The sequence below is a fragment of the Accipiter gentilis genome, chromosome 1 (assembly GCF_929443795.1).
Source record: "Accipiter gentilis chromosome 1, bAccGen1.1, whole genome shotgun sequence".
Lineage (NCBI taxonomy): Eukaryota > Metazoa > Chordata > Aves > Accipitriformes > Accipitridae > Astur > Astur gentilis.
This window is the reverse complement of record NC_064880.1, coordinates 6,637,881-6,655,288: the sequence shown is the minus strand read 5'-3', so window position 1 is coordinate 6,655,288 and position 17,408 is coordinate 6,637,881. Positions and strand designations below refer to the sequence as shown.

The following is a 17,408-nucleotide window of genomic DNA, read 5'->3' as shown; positions in this document are numbered from 1 at the left end:
TTTTTTTTAAGCTCAAGCTACTCTAAACAGACCAATGCCTCAATTTCACAGGAAAATACAAATCAATCTTGCATAAACAATTTGTGTTCTTTTTCTAGTTTGCCATAAGGCAGAATTTACTAAAAAGGAAGCTAGTAAAACCTTGCACAGATTGGCTGGTGCTAGAAAAGATTAAATGATTCAAAGACATCCAGAGTACAAACATTGCGCTGTAGACAATTTTGGGCTTGACACCTCAACTTTCCACTGCACCACAAAACAGCTCATCCTACAGCTGTACTTCTTAAAAAAGGAAATGAATACCACATAGATATCTCTTCCAATTTTTTTTAACATATCCTCACACACCATACAGTTCAGCTAGATTTTAAGTAGGTCTAATTTTATTTACAAGTTCCACTGTACTTTAATTTTAATTTTCCTGCATTGATTTCCTAGTGGAACAGGAAAGAAGCAGTGATTTGTTTAAGAACCAATGATCTTGTGATACAAACAAAGGACACCAATTTTCCTTTCACTTTTATTTGGCTAGCTAGGGACACATATGCTAAGAACAGAGATCCATGTGACTCTAAAATTGGAGGGCTTCTTCAAAGCATACTTTCACTGGGAGCACTGTCCCAAAAAAGCGTTTGACAGCTAAACCTTATACTACTATAAGCCAAAATCATATCCATAGTAAAGTGCCTGACACACTAGCTTCACACCTGTTCACAGCCTTCAAGAGGTACAAGATTCCACAGTGGAGCCTTTAATTTAAGAGATAATCCCCAACAAAACAAAAAAACCCCCTGCACCTCCCCAATTATTTCTAAAGCTGTATATCAATCTTAATTAAAAATTTATTGATAATAGCAGAATTATTATGTGAAACTCTATGCATATATAGGGGAAATAACCTTAAGACATCTCTACTTTCTACACAGACAAAAGAGTTTCTGGGAGAAGGTGGAAAGAAAAGGCAAGCTGCAATAATTCTAGATCATACCTTGAGAATTAGTAAGTAATATTCTTCCCAGATCTACAACAACTAACACTGGATCCACAAATTTAAAATCATCAGGAAAGATCACCTGAGGGGCAGAAATATCAAGGCACACGGTCCAGCTTTTGCTGTTTTCCTGCAAGTTAAGAATGAAGATATAATAGCCCATAAGAAATAGTTTTCCCTCACCTACAAAAAAAGCCATGTCAAACAAATCAATCTAGTTAGCCACTTTCATCAACTGAAGAGCTAACTTTCACAGACTCCCATTACAGTCAATGGAGAGACACTTTCAGTAGATGAAACATCCCATGCTAACATAGATGCAATGAGTCCCTCTCCAGAGGGACTCCCCATCTCCAAGCTGAGGAGAGTGAATCTACCTGCATACCTGAGAAGGCATCTACCTTTTACATGACACTGGATCAGATAAATCCTTGTCAAGGCTATGCATAAATACAACATGCACTAGACTGTTTTATCAAACATCAAACTTTTCAGAACAAGTATTTTTTCATTTCACTGACAACAGTATAAAACAACTATCTTGCATCAATATAGCTAACTCCAAAGCTAGGGGTTAATGATACTGATACATATACTAATATTACTTGAAAACTGAAGAATGAGCAAAAAACAAATAAACATGGAACTACTTTTTAATTTAGAAAATACTATTTAAATAAATTACACACAAATTCGGTAAGTGATGTAACTGTGCTCCAGTGCACACTGGAGCCAACAAGTTGTCATGAGCTCATCTCAGAACAGAGTCAAGAACAGAAAAATACTATTCTGCCATTAATCACAGCAGGTCTGCACCACAAAAATGGATTGTTTGACAGCAAAAGAAATACTACAATACCACATGTAAAACTCCCCACTTTCTTAATAAGAATACCACACAAATGAACAACAAAAACCCTCCACTCTTTAGAGCTTCAAGTCCTAAAACACATGGAAAAAAAGCCTACATAAACATTTTGGGGGAAAAAACTTACAATGAAGTCTCCCACTAGTAAACGATCAATAGTTTGCCTGATTTCAGCTTTTGTCTGCATTTTCAGCTTGTTGTATTGTCTTCTGGCAGCTTCAGCCACTCTTGCCTCTAACTCAGATTGATATCCAAAACCTGCACAAGAGATACAAAACTGACTAGGTATAATTTTGTTTATCTATTATTGAAGCAGGGGAAAAAAAAAAAAAAAAAAAAAAGAGAACATCAATTTTAAATTTTGGCTGTAAAATATAGGACAGGAAAACACAGCAATTTAAAGCCATTGGCTGTACCTACACACCAGGCTGCTTCACAGAAAAAAGGAAGCATCTAAGCACAAAACAAATAATCCCACCAAAAAAACCACTTCCCAAACCTTTTTCTGACTTTTATTTGACAGACGTTCAACCTGAGTTACTAAATTTGAGGGAGACAGAAAAGGTGGTAAGTATGGCAACAGAAGAAATTCTAACTAAACGTTAAGAAGTTTGCAGAATGTGTAGGCAGTCTTTTTTTGGTTGGTTGGTTGGTTTGTTTTAAACTTTACCTCTAACATTTATGGAGTAGTCTCACCTTGTGAGAAAAGGTAAGTATCATCCACACCTTTATGCTAGGTAGCTTAAATCTTTTGGTATTTGCCAAAATCAACAGAAAAAGAATTGGTACTTTAAGAACATTTTGATGTTCATTATTCTCACCTCTCATCTCCTCAGATACTGAATTTTTAATAACTAAAACTGCAAAGGTAGTCACTTTATAATGTTACAGGCTCAGGTACTAGATACCTAAATCTTTCTGCCCTTAGAAGCTTAGGGAACCAGTATGTTCAACATATAAAAACCAAGGTACTTCAAGCAGCTGTAACAAAGGTCCGACTTAATTTAACCAACAGAAGAGATACTGCAGGAATTAAAACACAATTTCTCCTCTATTGTTACTCTAGAAAATATTCTGCTTTTAACTGCCCTCTCAAAAAAACTGTTGTTATCCATCAGTTTCCAGGACAGATTACAGAAACAGGCATCCTTATTTATGGATTTTAATGTAGGCAGCATGAACATCTACCATGTGGTATAGCAGCAATTTGCAATTTTAAAGTAGAATTTTCAGGAGTATGTCCAAATGAAATCCCTGATTCAATTAAACAAAGAAACAAACAAACAAATTCCAGAGGAGACTCAAGAGTATTGCTTAATTTGAATTTAGAGCAGAGATTCTTTGATTAGTGCTTCATATTTCTAAGAACGAAAATAAAAATCAAAGATAAGAAAAGATGTAATACCACCAAAAAAACCCCCAACCCCACCAAAAAAAAAACATTAAAGGTTAACCTGAGGTATGAACCCTTCCCTTGTAGAAGAAGTCAGCTACTTTCTTAATGGCTTGTGGATTGTAAATAATATTTAGAGGTCTGGTACTGACTTCCAGGCGCCTCTCAAAATTGCTGTGGATTGGATTTCTTTCGTAAAGCATCTCAAACACTGGGGCATCAGGATCTGCAACTAAATGAAAAGTAAGTTACAAAAAGCAATTGTAAAAAAACCAAAACAAACAAATGGACAAAAGCAAAAAACAAACCCCGAAGAATTTAATAACTACTTTTAATTGGTAGTACTAGGAAAGTAGTACCTGTCTGAAAATTCTTCAGTAACAGAAAAGCAAGTAATATGATCAACTTCTACAATTGACAGAATACAACATGTTTGTACATACAAAAACATTTTCAGAACTGGAGTCCTAATGTTGAACTCCTACTGATTTTTTTCTTTTTTTAAACCAAGACAAAGAGCAAGTCCAACTCCCATTGTCTTGAAATACTTTTTTTTTCTTACTCGCTTTCTTTTAAGTCAACTTGCATGCACCCTTATGTCTGAACAAAGCTTCTATGATTTTATCATTACTATTTGCAAAAAGCATTTGCATGAATTCAAACTCTAGGCACCCAGTTTTGAAGTTTCTGGTTTGTAGGAATTCTCGTATGCTTGTTATCATCAAACATAAAATGAAATCTTTACCAGTGTTCTGATTAGTCATTTCTGAGGACAAACTCTGGAGCCCAAAGGAAGACACGCAGCCAACCTCTTTTTGCTGATAAGAATTTAAAAGAAAAAGATTGTTTAGATAAAACCAACCAAGCCACCTGATACAAGCATAGAAGTCTTTTCTGTATTAGTCTTATCACCACTTTATATGTGAATTACATGTATAGTCTAAGCTTATTATATGCACTTTTTTCTTGATGTAGTCAAACAAGAGAAGGAAGTATGACTAAGAAGCTAACACTATCTACTCATGTAGCGGACAGACTGAAGTCTGAAATGCAGAACAGTACACAGGTGAAATAAAACCTTACTTGGACCAAAAACCTTTATGAAAAAGAACAATCACTGATTAAGCAGCAATGCCGATTGTTCCAAAAAATCAAATCTTATTCAACAAATTATCTTATTCCCAACACATATAACTGTAATGTTGAAGTTATAAGCATACAGAGCAAACAATGAAGAGTTCTACGAGTGATATTTGGAAAGGCACAGGAAAAGTAAGTTCAACAAGGGGAAATTTTTCTTCAAGACTTTTGTGTTCTCTTTCTGGGATAAGACACAAACCAAGAAAAACATGTGTTGACTTTTGGAACACAACTATTTTCATACGCACTATGCATTGTACATAGTTACTTAAAAAGTGTTTTTTCACTTACAGGATTCGGGAAAACAAGAACAGGAAATATGGTCCCTTCTGTTGCCAAATCCCTCAGAAAAAGACCACCAAGCTGTACTTTGAGAAGGGAAGAATTTCTGCGAGGAAGGGATTCTGCTAGGATCTTTACACCTGGAATATAAGTACATAAAATACTTTTCTTTTAGTACACAGCACAGGTTTTATCTAAATTTTATAGATAACAAGTACCATCCAAACAAGTCTTTTGGAAATGCTTATTTATTTCTAATAAAAAAATTAAACACAGAAATTTGGAATACATTACAATGATTGTGAAGCATGTATTTCTACAGTTGTCCTCCTTTCACACGTAACAACGCCTAAAATTAGATTTGTGTTGAAATCACTCACAACATCTGAAAAGATAAACTTATTTTCACTTGATATATCAATTTCTGCAAGCTGTTTTCATATTTTCATTTTGAACTTTGTTTCGGTATAGTAATTTAAAGAATTAAAAACAAAAATCAAAGGTCTGAAGGTGGACAAAGCTCTGATCTTTTTGGGGAAAGAACAGAAATTAACATAATACCTGAAAACTCCAGCTGCATAAAAGCAGTCTCCTCAGCATGCACCACCTTCTTCTCCTTATGCAACAGAGTGAAAGAGCCACCCTGCAACTGTAGATTTAACTTAGCAAAAACATGATCTCTCTTTGTAAAGGTATTCATGCTAGAAGCATCTGCAGCAGGATCAAAAAATTCATCTGCACCTAATTAAAAAAACCAAAACCACAAACCAATCCATTAAATAAGTCAAGTTTCTGGAAGGCTACTGAAGAACAAAAAAGCTTCTCTGAATTTAAAAATAAAGATTTCCCCAGCTCTAGGGAAGAAAAATAGAAACAGAAAATAAAGCAGAGATACCTTCTTCCTTAACAACACTGAATATTCCGTAGAACTCTTCTATCTCAATTAAGGTAATGCAACCCAAAATTTACAAAGACCCCAACAACTCAGTACCGTCAATGTTATACCCAGCCACAGCATGCCACATGACCACCACCCACTTGAACAGAAGTCCCAAAGCTCTTTGCCATAAATATGTATAATAGAGCAAGCAACTCTATTCCATATATTGCTTTAGAAATGAGCAGGTATACCAGGTATTGAGATTTTTTAACAGGTTATTAAGCTTTAGACAGGCTCTGCTGCCTAGGTACATCAGCGGACGCAGGTAATCTTTTAACAGTGGAGAACCAAAGACTTGTTTATGTTCACCTTTACCAGGTATTTAACTATGGTAGCATTAACAGCCTTAAAAAGAAACAGAAAACCCTGTATTTCTGTACCTAGTATGTCTTCTGGATTCCACTGTTCCTTTGGGTCTGTCAGCAGCCCTTCAAAAGGTTCACCTTCATATGTTTGCTGAGCATATCCATACCAACCTCCCCAACCAGGAAACCAGGACTGAAGATACTGCAGCATTCCAGTGCTACTGGCATGTGCAGATTCTGCTGTAGGGGAACCTCCAGGGGAATCGGGCAGTGGCTCTTTAACACTCTATGTTTGAACATTGAAGATGTACACATTACCGCTGGTTAAGTGAAAGAATATCACAAGTGTACAAAACCCATCACAATAAGAATACAATTCCATCTAGTATTTACTCAGCACTCTTCAGTGTACAAGCAGTGATATTTTTAGCCAATAATTAGCCTATTAGGAGAGCAGCAGCAAAGAAATACAAACATATCATCAGTTACCTGCTGCATATTCACATACGAATGAAGCCGTATGGCATTATTTAAATCCTGGTCTAGAAACACTAAACCAAATAAGAAGTCAATTGACAGCATAAAACACAACTCTAAATTTTAGCAACTGTATTTGAAAGAGAGACGACATTGTACTGTTACAGAGATTAGTTCATATTTTACGAAGTGTGCTCAGAAAGCCATTTACACGAGGCTCACTTCTGCCATATATTTATTCTGCGAAGATACTCATTATAGGTCCTTATTTCCACTCTCTGCTTTTAAGATGAAGCATACTTGCCCTAGGAATTCTGGCAAGGATACTATTGAGGAAGATCATCATATGACTAGGCAAAAGATTTCACTGTGCAAGTGTCACAACAGTAAAAACTGCAGGAACTGAGCACTGTTTTGCAATTTTAGCATTAATGCCACGCTTCTAAATCTAAGCAAATACATGCCAACAGTCTCCAGCAGAACAGAACACAATACCTTAGAATAATTCACTTAAAGATTCCATATATTACCCTGTATGCAGAATGTTCCTCACCTCAGCTAAGTCATGAAATTTATCATGAACTATCTCATATAGTATCTTCAACTCTTCGTAAGTTTGCTCATCCTCAATACGATGCATTTCTGCCTGAAAAGACAAAAAAGGTTAAGTAATTGCACTAAGAGTATAGCATCTTGTTCACAAACATGTCAAACATCTTTGCACTGAGTAAGTTAGAGATTCATAGAGAAAACTAACATGGCATTGATGATAGTATCCAAGTGCCTAAGCACATGAAAATAACCAGAAGTCACATAGGCAATCATAACACTGACATTCCCCTGTATTACAAACAAAGTTTATATGCATTGTAAAATACATTATTTTAATACTTTTTATGGTAAAAATTCCTTACTCAACTATATCCTCCTATCATGCATCAGCAGCAAAGTTTGCTGCACAAAATTTAAGCCATGGAAAATAACCTGATTTAACAGAATGCCTAGCTTAGCCAGGAGCAAAAAAAGCTTCTGTCTGGCAGGTAGAGGAAATGAACTGCATAAATTAGGACAATGTAGTATTCATATTCAGTTACTTAGACTTATCGTCTTCTTCATACTCATTAAGACGTTATTTGTGGAAGCCTATGACTCACCCAAGCCTAAAAAAATGTATCATGGAAGAAAGCAAAAGACATTTTTCTAGTCCAGTGGCATTGCCCTTGTTAAATTTCACAGCTCTGCTGAATACAACACAAGCTATAGGACAGTAAGTCTCCTGCTTTACCAGGTACTATAAAATTTCCAGCACATTGACCTACTCCTACAGTTCATGTCTATATGACACAAGTAAGGATTACATACAACTTAAAGTAGCAATAGAATCGCACCTGTAATTAATACAGATGAGGTACATGGTGCTCTGAACTGATTTAACAAAAAGTCCCAAAAATCTAAAGATAAAAAGCAGCTAATTATAGTTCACAGGACTTTTTCTTTCTGAAGTAGGACACAGATTCATTATTCCCTCTAAATTCATCCTAAAATCAACTGTGGAAAAACAAAACCAAAAAAACAACAAAGCACCCCCAAACACACTGTCAACTAGCCACAATTTTTCTCACTTACCTACCCACCCATATGGGTGACCTGACACACTTCTGATATTTAAATACTTTCTGAGTCTATAGAGGTAACGAGTTAAGAAAGAGGTCACAGACTGACATGAGCATTCTATGAGAGTTAATGCTATTTTTGGTGAAAACCAGTTACAGCTCAAAAAAAAAAAAAAAGGACAGCTTTTTGCACAGCAAAACATAAGGACCCTGCCGCACACACACCTCCCACAACCCCAGGTTTCAAGCATTAAAAACTCAGTTGTGGTCAAAAGACAGTCTGTTCAGTGAAAACAGCCTGCAGTAAAACTAAAGATGTTTCTAAACTGGAACAGATTTTAAATTTGAGAGGATGAAACAAATCAAATATAAGATGATTAATCAACACTGTAGAAAACTCAAATCTAAATACCTGGTCTGCAGTAGACAGTGGTTCCCCCTTCAACTTGCTATAATACATGTCAGTGTAAGACACTGCATCTTGGGCTCGATGTAATGCAAACTCCCAGGTAGAACGTTGTCTCTGCTCCCTGATCTCCGAAAGATTAGCATTCAAAGCAAAGATCCACCATTCTCGGCAGCTGAAACATTTTTAAATTACTGTGTTACCAGTACTTTCAAAAAAACAGAAATGCCTATCAAACTGGTGAATGGTCCAAGAGGTTCAGTGAAAAAACAGAGGGCAACTGGTCAGAAAAAACATCAGTATTAGAGACAGCATACACTGGCTAGTTCTACAAATTGTGCTGAACAGTGCCCCACCACTTTAGTGGGATTTATTATAGCTGTTATGTATCAGGCATAGACAACAAAATGCGGAGTTACGTAGACCCTAGTCTGAACTGATACCATCTTTTCTTATTTATCAATAAAAGAAACTTAATAGGAGCTTTTTTCACAAAGAAAAATTCAGACCACCACAGTGTGTGCATGGGTGTAGAACCTCTAACTTAATTTCAGTTCTTGGAATCTGTGAAAGAAGGATTTAAAGCCTCAGGTAAGAATAATTTTATTTTAAGTTTGAATTATATCTGAACATTTAAAACTGATTTATGAGGTAGGGGAACAAAACATGAAAACTGAAACTCTAATGTATGATTATTATCTACCTTTTTATATTTGTCTTCATTCTAGTCTCCCTAGTATGGTTTTTAATACCGTATTAACACCACCACATATGTAGATCTACTTACTTCTCTGTTACTGTAACCTTTGGTCTCCACTTCCGGAATTTAAGCTGTCGTTCCTTTCTAGCCAGTTCCTTTAAAAATCCCATGATCTGCTGATACTGCATCTTTTAGTAAAACAATACACAGATCAATTAGGCAATATCGGAGCGCTTTCCAAAGCAAAGGGGAGGAAAAACAAACAAAAAACCCAACCACAAGCTTAGTTTATCTGCATCAATGGCCTGCATATGGCTTCAGAGTTAAGATTAATGTTAATCATAATTTGCTTCTCTAGTATCACAGATCTTCTCCCAGTAGCTAGTAGTTACTGTGTGACATTCAATTTACAGACTTAATTATTTACAAACACACAGAATGAAATCTCCTTCCATGTCAGATTATCGACCTAACATCAGCTGCTATTGTACATTCTACAGACTAAAAAAAACCCCATAAGCATCCCTCCTATTACTCTAATAAACAAACAAGAATGTAATTTTTTTGCAATAATCACTTGCAGCAAAATAATTAAATAATTTGGAATGCTTGGTTTTAAACAACTTCTTTAGTATATCCCTTTCAGTTGCCTTTAAAACTAAATCTTTAATGAAGTATTAATTTTATGCTACAATAACTGGTATTTAAGCTGTTACAAACTTTACCAGTTTTATGACCTCTACAGGTATTTCGCTGTTTGAATCAGCAACTGTTTTCTTAGAGATAGATAATTCAAGATGTCATTTTACCAGCAGAATCTTCAGAAGCACTGACATACAAACAACAGTTGCAGCACGTGGGAAGGAAAAAATACACTCTATGACAAACTACCAATTTGAATCTGTAGACATTGAGATAACCAAAACATAAAGTAGTATATTCTTTGATCAGTCATTTTGTTCGAAACTGACCATAAAGCAGTGCACAATATAGCATACAGATAGCAAAGCAATCTTGAACACTAACTAGTTTGGACACCCAACACAGCCTAACATAGTTCATAGCACAGAGCTCATGATGGCCTCATTTACCCCGCTTCGTAACAGTCTGTTTCAGACACTGAGAGTTAAATGAAGATGATTGGTATTTACCTGTGAAAGCTTCAAGGGTATAGTCTCAAGCTGGATGTCACACTCAAGCCGCGGAGTCTGGCGTGATCTTAAAGGCTCCTTAGAACAATTTCTCTTAAGAAGAGCAGAAGTGCATACAGGTTCCATGATGTAATTATGATCACGACTTTCCATACTCTTATCCATTGCTTCCTGTGGGTTACAAGCAAACTTATTCTATAAGAAATGAGTGTACAATACTTATTAGGATGCACTGGTTTCCCATACTAGAATACACTTTATTGGCATGCCAGTCCATTAAAAAAAACCACCTCTTAACCATAAACTTCTGTTGCTCTTAAAAGCCAAGATCCAATAATTTCTAAGTCAATTAGGTCTGCAATGTAGAAAGGAGACTAACAACAACATCTCTTTCATATGCAAAACCTCTCTCTTGTACCTGTAGCTGACCAGGAGGCAGGTCACCCAATAATGTGCAGTTAGTATCCCAATAAATACTGAAGTCGGCAACATCCAACTGTTTTTTCCGCATCAGCTTCTCTACCTGAAGTAGAAATAGTGGAATAAAGTCAAGATCACACAACATGTGCCATGCAGTTTTTAGTTCTACATACTCAATAAACAATATGAAATGCCCAGAATCAATTTATTACAATAATGAGAAGATTATTAAAATGCCATATGTTTTACTAAATATTTACTAGCACCCATAAAATACAGCATTATATCTTAGCTGCCATGAGTTCTTGTACAAAAAGTTATACTTACTGGTTCAAATACCGCATTTTGCATTGATACATTTTTGATGCATATGCCAAACGCAAATGGTTGCAAAGGATTTGTGACACCATCTTCAAATCTCAAATGGACATCCTGAATTTTTAACTAGACAGAAAAAAAAACCATTATTAGAGACAACTATGTTAGAGTGGACAGCAGTAGTATTCATTAATACTGAAGCAATTTAATATTTAATTTCTGCAATTCTCCAACAAATTTCTGGTAGTTCTTTAGATCTCATAGAAATCCTATTCCTCACTTCTGATTTTGTACTCTCTGGTTCTATCTTCTTCTCAGATACCACTAGTCCCTGCCCTTCTCCACAAAATCACCTAGTCACTTTCACAAGACAGCGTACTTTATTTTGCTATCCTACTATTATTCTCCATTTTAAAGGCAAATGTGCAGTTGCCAACCAAAGACTCCAATTTGTTTTATGCACTAGAATCATCAGCACGGGCCAGAATGACAAACTAATAACAATACAAGGTGACCCAAACTAATTTTACATTGGTAAAACCTTTGAGAGCACCAAGTTACTGTGGCTTCTCAGAGAATGTAGAGTCCAGGACTGACGAAAGTATAGATACTCTCGCCTTCAGCTCCTGCACCAAATAAAATACATTCTTCTCAAACATATCAGGAAAAGCAAGTTGTCTGAGGTGTCTTGCTTCTGAATTGCCTCTATTGAGTTGAAACGCAACCAAATAATACAGTCACACAAGGGAAAAAGAAAGATAGTCCTTTCATGGAGGTGAGCAGACAAACTTTAGCAATGAATATGTAGGAAGCTTCTGGTTCCTAAAGACAAATGATTAATGATGTAAATGTTGCTAAAATGTCATTAACTACATTAGGACTTCCAAAGAGGAAAAGCAACAGAGCACAACAGCCATATTTTTGAGTCATTTTGAACCTTAGGAGACACATGGTAGATTTTTAGTAATAGCAGAAAAAGAATAAAGAACTTGAGAGATGACACGCAGTCAAATAATCAAAGTCAGAGATCAGCAGAAACTCTGACTTTTTTTGTTTACAAATTGTCTTTTTATCAAAACAAATCATGCTCTTCTGCTTCATCAACAATTCAGTATTTCGCTGCGCTTATAAATAAAAATTAAAATGCAAGCAAAAACCATCAGATTTCATGCAAATACATTATTCAGCTACTGTTACAAACCAAAAAAAATGATGTTTTCCCCTTGGTAAAAGCAAGATAGAGGGTTTTTCCTTTCTAGAAGTCCCCATCAGGACTAGTTTAAGACTGAAGTTATGAAGGTTCAATCTGAAAAGGGACTGTCCTCTGCCAAACATCTAGCTTTGATTTACATTATTTCTTCTCTGAGGACTACATAATGTGAAGCACAGTGGGCACAGGTAATTCTTAACAAGAGGGAAAAGCTCTACAATGCAACACTTACTTCAATGTTTTCTACAATTCTTGTGACTACAGATGCAGTAACTGAGTACCAGTAAGATTCCCCTTTCTGTTGTCGTTCTTTCTAAAAGAGAAAACAGGGACAAGCATTAACCACCACTGTAACAACTGGTCAGGAAACAATGTACCTTGTTACACTGCAATTACTGTGAACAGAGAGAAAGAGAAAGTAAACCCATTTAAGTGTCTCCAATATATGAGAGGGACACAGCATGATGGGGGTGGGGTAGCACAGAAATTGCACTGTTAGCATGTATGAATCAAATTCTAACTTAGTTTCTTATGCATTTGTTCTCCTACTTGTTAGGAGATGTAAATGCAATCCAGCTACCATAGTGGTTTCTTCACCATGACAGACAAGCATGACTCACTTTCCATTTTTCTTCAAGTGCTAGAAGAAGGGCTTTCTTGTGTTCTCTTTCTTGACACTTCTCCCTTTCCTCATCAAAATCTTCTTTTTTTTCTGGTGCACCAATTAAGTGTAGTTTTGAGACAGATATCACCCATGGATCCACATGTGGGCGATAAAAAGGTATCTGTAGTGTTATTTTGCCAATAAAACCTAGATATACAAAACAGAGATGCTATCAGATTCCTGCATAAACATATTTTATCATCCGTAGAAAACATAAAAGAAAAAGCAGTGTAAGAAACAAACATGCTCAAATAGAACTGGATTACCTGAAAACCAGGTTACCTCATTTCTTCAAGCCTCTGACTCATGGGTAAAGGTTCTTCTAAAATATGCAATACTTCCTGTTTATACATATTTGTCCTGCACACACAAGCAAAATACAAACCTGCCTTTACTTCAAATGGTAATTCCAGTTCCTTCAAGGCATCTTTCTTTAGTGGCAAGTTTTCCAATTCAACAGCACCTATACAAAGCAGAAAAAAACAGACAAATCTATTAAACAAAATTATGTTAAAGAATGCTAACTTGAACATTATAAGCCTAAAATGACCAGCACCATGTTTCAAAGAAAAAAAAAATCAAATAGGATTTCATGAGAACAGCCAACCTACCGCTTCAAGTTGTGTTACAATTACAGTGGTTATTTAACATACTTGTTAATTTTCCCATGACATGTGCTCAAACTATTTGATGAGGTAATCTAGAAGCAATCTTCTGCAAGGTTTTAGATCTAAACTTTCTTGTAACCAAGGAGAAAGCTTCTACTCTTTGTCTTTTCAGAAGAGATACTTTGAGTATTTTCTCAATATTACAACAAGCACACACAGAAAAGCTTTGAAGTGTTATAAAATATTGTCTCCAAAAATAGCAAATAGCAGCAAAAGGTAAATTAGAAAGCATTGATCTGAGGACTCTGTAAAACTATAAGACTCGTGAACACAACATGACATAAACCAGAAGTCTTAATTACAGGGGAGTAACTACTAGCACCAAAACTTAAGAGGTGAATACTACAGAATACTTCCTGCCATAGTCCCTCAACAGAAAAGTTACTGAACAACAGTATCAAGAAAAATGACACTCAAATATTATATAAATTAAACATGCTGATAAGATATGCTAAGCATACTTGCAACAAAGATAGGAACACAAGAGAATTTACTGTGCACCGTAAAGTGCTAGCACAAAACTCTATATTAAAATGGTTTGTATAAACATTAAACACAATATTGTTTCTATTCCACCTTCCAGTTATTACAAAAGCATAATACTTTTGTTTTTTTTAAAATCACAGTATGAAAACACTACAGAAAATACCACAAAGCCTCACCCTTTAGAAGAGCGACTGAAAGTTGGTCTGTGTTCAGGTTATTGACATATTTGCCCAAATAGGTGTTGAGGACCCAGGCTACCAATCCTTCCAACATGACTGTCCTAGAAGAGGGCAACTAACGTTTTTCTGTCATTTTCTGGATTTCTGTTCCATAATTACAGTCTCGCTCTGAAAGAAAAAACATGAAGAGAATTATTATCTGAAATACACACTCTCAGCAGAGCTGACATACTGCTATCATTGTAATCAATCTAAAAAGCAGTAAAAACACTAAGCTTGATTTCTACCTCAAAAAAATGCTTTCTGCTATACCATTTAAGCCTCAAATCAGAGCTTCATATAGACCTTTGATGATTACAGACCACTCCCATTTGCAAATTAAGTTCATCTTTCCATCCTTTTTCTAATCAAAACACCACACTCTGTTGCAACAATCAGCAAGGTCTATCTACAATCCTCTTCCAGAAAAGGGAAGACTAAAATTCCATGTTGACTGAAGCCGTTCTGCACTGGCCTCCTCAACTTCTGCTGCCAGCATTCTGGTTTTGGAAGCCTGGTCTGAAGTGACAGCCCAGAGTCTTCAACTGTATTTCTGCAGAATTCTTACATAACATCTGTGAAACAACTCACACTACCCAAATCCCTTTTTTGGGAAGAGTGTATGTGTGGGAAGTAATAAGATACAAGCCCCATAAATAGCTCATCAACAGTTACTCTAATAGGTTTTCAAAGAGATAGCACAGATTACTGCATCAAGGAGGGAACAAAAGCTACATTAGAGAAGCAACACTGGTCATACATGTAAGCGCTTCCCTTCAATACTCTTCTCCAGCCATTTCTGTTTCAACTTATGTGGTAATTGTGGTAATCAGACCATCAAAACCCTTAAGTCCCTGTTCAAGTTTTTAACCGGTGAATTGCAAAACCACTATTAGCTTCTGCAAGGGCAGGACCGAACATGTTATTACAGTAAGGAAAAAAAAGCACGCAGGTCGTATCTTGTGGGTAGAATGCAGCAAATACATTAGTTCTGTGTTTAGAAAAGTCTCCCAATCCCACCTACCTCCCCAAACCAGTGTACATAAGATTGAGTTCTACAGAGCAGAAAAGTAAGATACGTCAGACTTATTTACAGCTGACAATAGAAGAAAACAATGAAAAAAATTACTTCAAGAGTTACCTTTTAAATTTTATATTAAGATTCAGGGGTTTCCCCTAATTAGGTTTGCTTGATTTTAGGCACCCACATTTAAGCCTTTATTTCTTTAAAAAAAAGCCAGCGAAAACATTTAACTAATACAGTTAAATAAAATAACCAGAATTAAGCAAATAAGGAAAGGCTTCTTCTTCGAAAGGCTGAACACTGAAACTAAGCTGTCATGCAGAATGAAACACAAACACAAACAACACAGGGAAGCTACATTCAAATAAAACATATCTTCGCATTAAACACATTTAACGTATTTATCTTTGTAAAATTTCTCAACGTTTTTCAAAAACAATAGTAGTACTCCACATAATAAAGACCAAGCATTCATACAAATGGGGCTCCCACCACCTTATATTATAGGGTTTTATTCTAGTAAAATTGTCAAGAAAGGCAGACTTCAAACAAAAGCAAATACAGTAATTCTTGCCATGTTACCCTGAGAAAAATAAGTAAATTAAAGAAAGAAATCTACAGCTGTTAGAAACCAAATCAGAGGAAAGATCTTGAAGAAACATTCAGAAGCACGGAACAGGTTAGCAGCCCAGTGACTGAAAACCTCCGGTGCATGAACAATTCCATGCCTGAAGTCATCATAAGAACTGTAAATAAAGTAAATCACCTCCTTAACCTAAACTTGTGGAACATAAATAACTGTTTTAGGAATCTTTCAAATGTTTTAAAGCTTTCACATTTGTAACTTTCTAGTCCACTGCCATGCCACTGCAAAGAAAAGCAAGACACTAAGACACTTATTTTCCATAGCAATGTTTTTATTTCCTTAACATACACAGTGAAAAAGGAAGAGCAAGCGCTTATCAGGATGAGAACCAAAGCTCAAACCGAGCCCTCGCTCAAACCTGGCTCGCTTTTTCTGGAAAAAGATGCAATTTTTCCAACAGGGAGGACGAGGCAGGCCCTGAAGAGCGGTGCCAGGGGCAGCTCGAAAGCTGCGCGGCAAAGAGGGAAGCGACCTGCGATGATGTTGCCCGCCCGTGCAGGGCGGGGGGGGGCATGTTACTCAGCGCCCGGTTACACAAAAAAAGGGCGGGGAGAAGCCTTCAGCACACTCTCCCTCCTCTCCCTCCACGCAAGCAAACATATCGCGCGGAGGAGGAGGAGACAGGCAAGCGAGGAGACCTGTTGGCACGCAACGCGTGTCGGAGACGAAGCGAAAGGTCACCTTGCCGGGAGCCGCCCACAAGAAAGCCCGGAGGAAGCCACGGAGAGGCCGGGGGCACACGGCGGGCGCCAGGCGGGGCGGGCGGCTGAGGGGCACCCTCGAGGCCCGGCCGCGAGGCTGAGGGCGGAGCCCCCACGCATTGCCCCGGCGCGGGGAGTGGGGGGGACGCGCTCCCCTCCGCGGCCCTCGGCCCCGAGGAGTAGGGACAAGGGACTGCGCGGCTGCCCGTCGCCCCCCTCCGGGGGGCCGGGACGGCGGGGCGGAGCCCCGCGAGGGGCGTGAGGCAGGGAGGGGCCCCTCAGGGCCGGGCCCGGGCCGTGCAGCCGCGGTCGAGTTCGGAACGCAGGCTGACGCAGGAGGAAAGGACGACCGGGGCCCGAGCACCGCCCCGCGCCCCCAGCCCGCCGGTACCCACCTGGGCTCCCGGTGGCGGCCGCCTCCTCGATGGTGCGCGGGGTCGGCGGGCCGCACGCCAATCGATCCCGAGCCAACCGACGGAGGGACGCCTGGGTAGGGGAACGCCGAGCTATCGATGTGCGCCTCCCTCGCCTCTTCGAGGCGGAGGCGGGCCGGGGCGGCGCCATGCCGCTCTCGCCCCGCCCCGGAGCGCGGGGCTGGGGGAGGGAGGGGGGGGGGGCGAACGTCCCGCCGGCGGCTGCATGACTGGAGCCCGGGCCGGACCGCCGTGGCGTCGAGTAAGCGGCAGTAAGCACAGCTTTTTGGCTCGTAAAAGCGTCAACGGCCGGTTCGCCCAGGCTGGAGGCCAAGACGATGAGCGCATTCGCCGACGCTGAAGCGAAAGAGTGG

At 38.2% G+C, this 17,408-nt stretch overlaps 1 protein-coding gene across 8 annotated transcripts in view; it reads right to left on the bottom strand.

The window, feature by feature from the left end:
- VPS13D (vacuolar protein sorting 13 homolog D) overlaps window positions 1-17,112 on the bottom strand; it is a 109,496-nt gene extending 92,384 nt beyond the window's left edge. For 7 of the 8 annotated variants that reach the window (XR_007507343.1, XM_049811046.1, XM_049811075.1 and 4 more), the window contains exons 1-18: window positions 17,017-17,112; window positions 14,209-14,379; window positions 13,264-13,341; window positions 12,835-13,025; window positions 12,447-12,527; window positions 11,014-11,130; window positions 10,685-10,789; window positions 10,267-10,437; window positions 9,203-9,303; window positions 8,422-8,590; window positions 6,950-7,042; window positions 5,995-6,205; window positions 5,236-5,415; window positions 4,684-4,814; window positions 3,998-4,070; window positions 3,314-3,484; window positions 1,987-2,117; window positions 989-1,121 (exon numbers count right to left, since the gene is read on the bottom strand). Coding sequence is in view for 7 of the 8 variants with exons in the window: in XM_049811046.1 (XP_049667003.1) it covers window positions 989-1,121; window positions 1,987-2,117; window positions 3,314-3,484; window positions 3,998-4,070; window positions 4,684-4,814; window positions 5,236-5,415; window positions 5,995-6,205; window positions 6,950-7,042; window positions 8,422-8,590; window positions 9,203-9,303; window positions 10,267-10,437; window positions 10,685-10,789; window positions 11,014-11,130; window positions 12,447-12,527; window positions 12,835-13,025; window positions 13,264-13,341; window positions 14,209-14,305 (2,233 nt within the window). In the remaining variant the exon portion in view is untranslated. The remainder of the gene's footprint in view (window positions 1-988; window positions 1,122-1,986; window positions 2,118-3,313; window positions 3,485-3,997; window positions 4,071-4,683; window positions 4,815-5,235; window positions 5,416-5,994; window positions 6,206-6,949; window positions 7,043-8,421; window positions 8,591-9,202; window positions 9,304-10,266; window positions 10,438-10,684; window positions 10,790-11,013; window positions 11,131-12,446; window positions 12,528-12,834; window positions 13,026-13,263; window positions 13,342-14,208; window positions 14,380-17,016) is intronic. The other variant, XM_049811065.1, reaches the window with a different exon arrangement.
- Window positions 17,113-17,408: the final 296 nt, after the last annotated feature.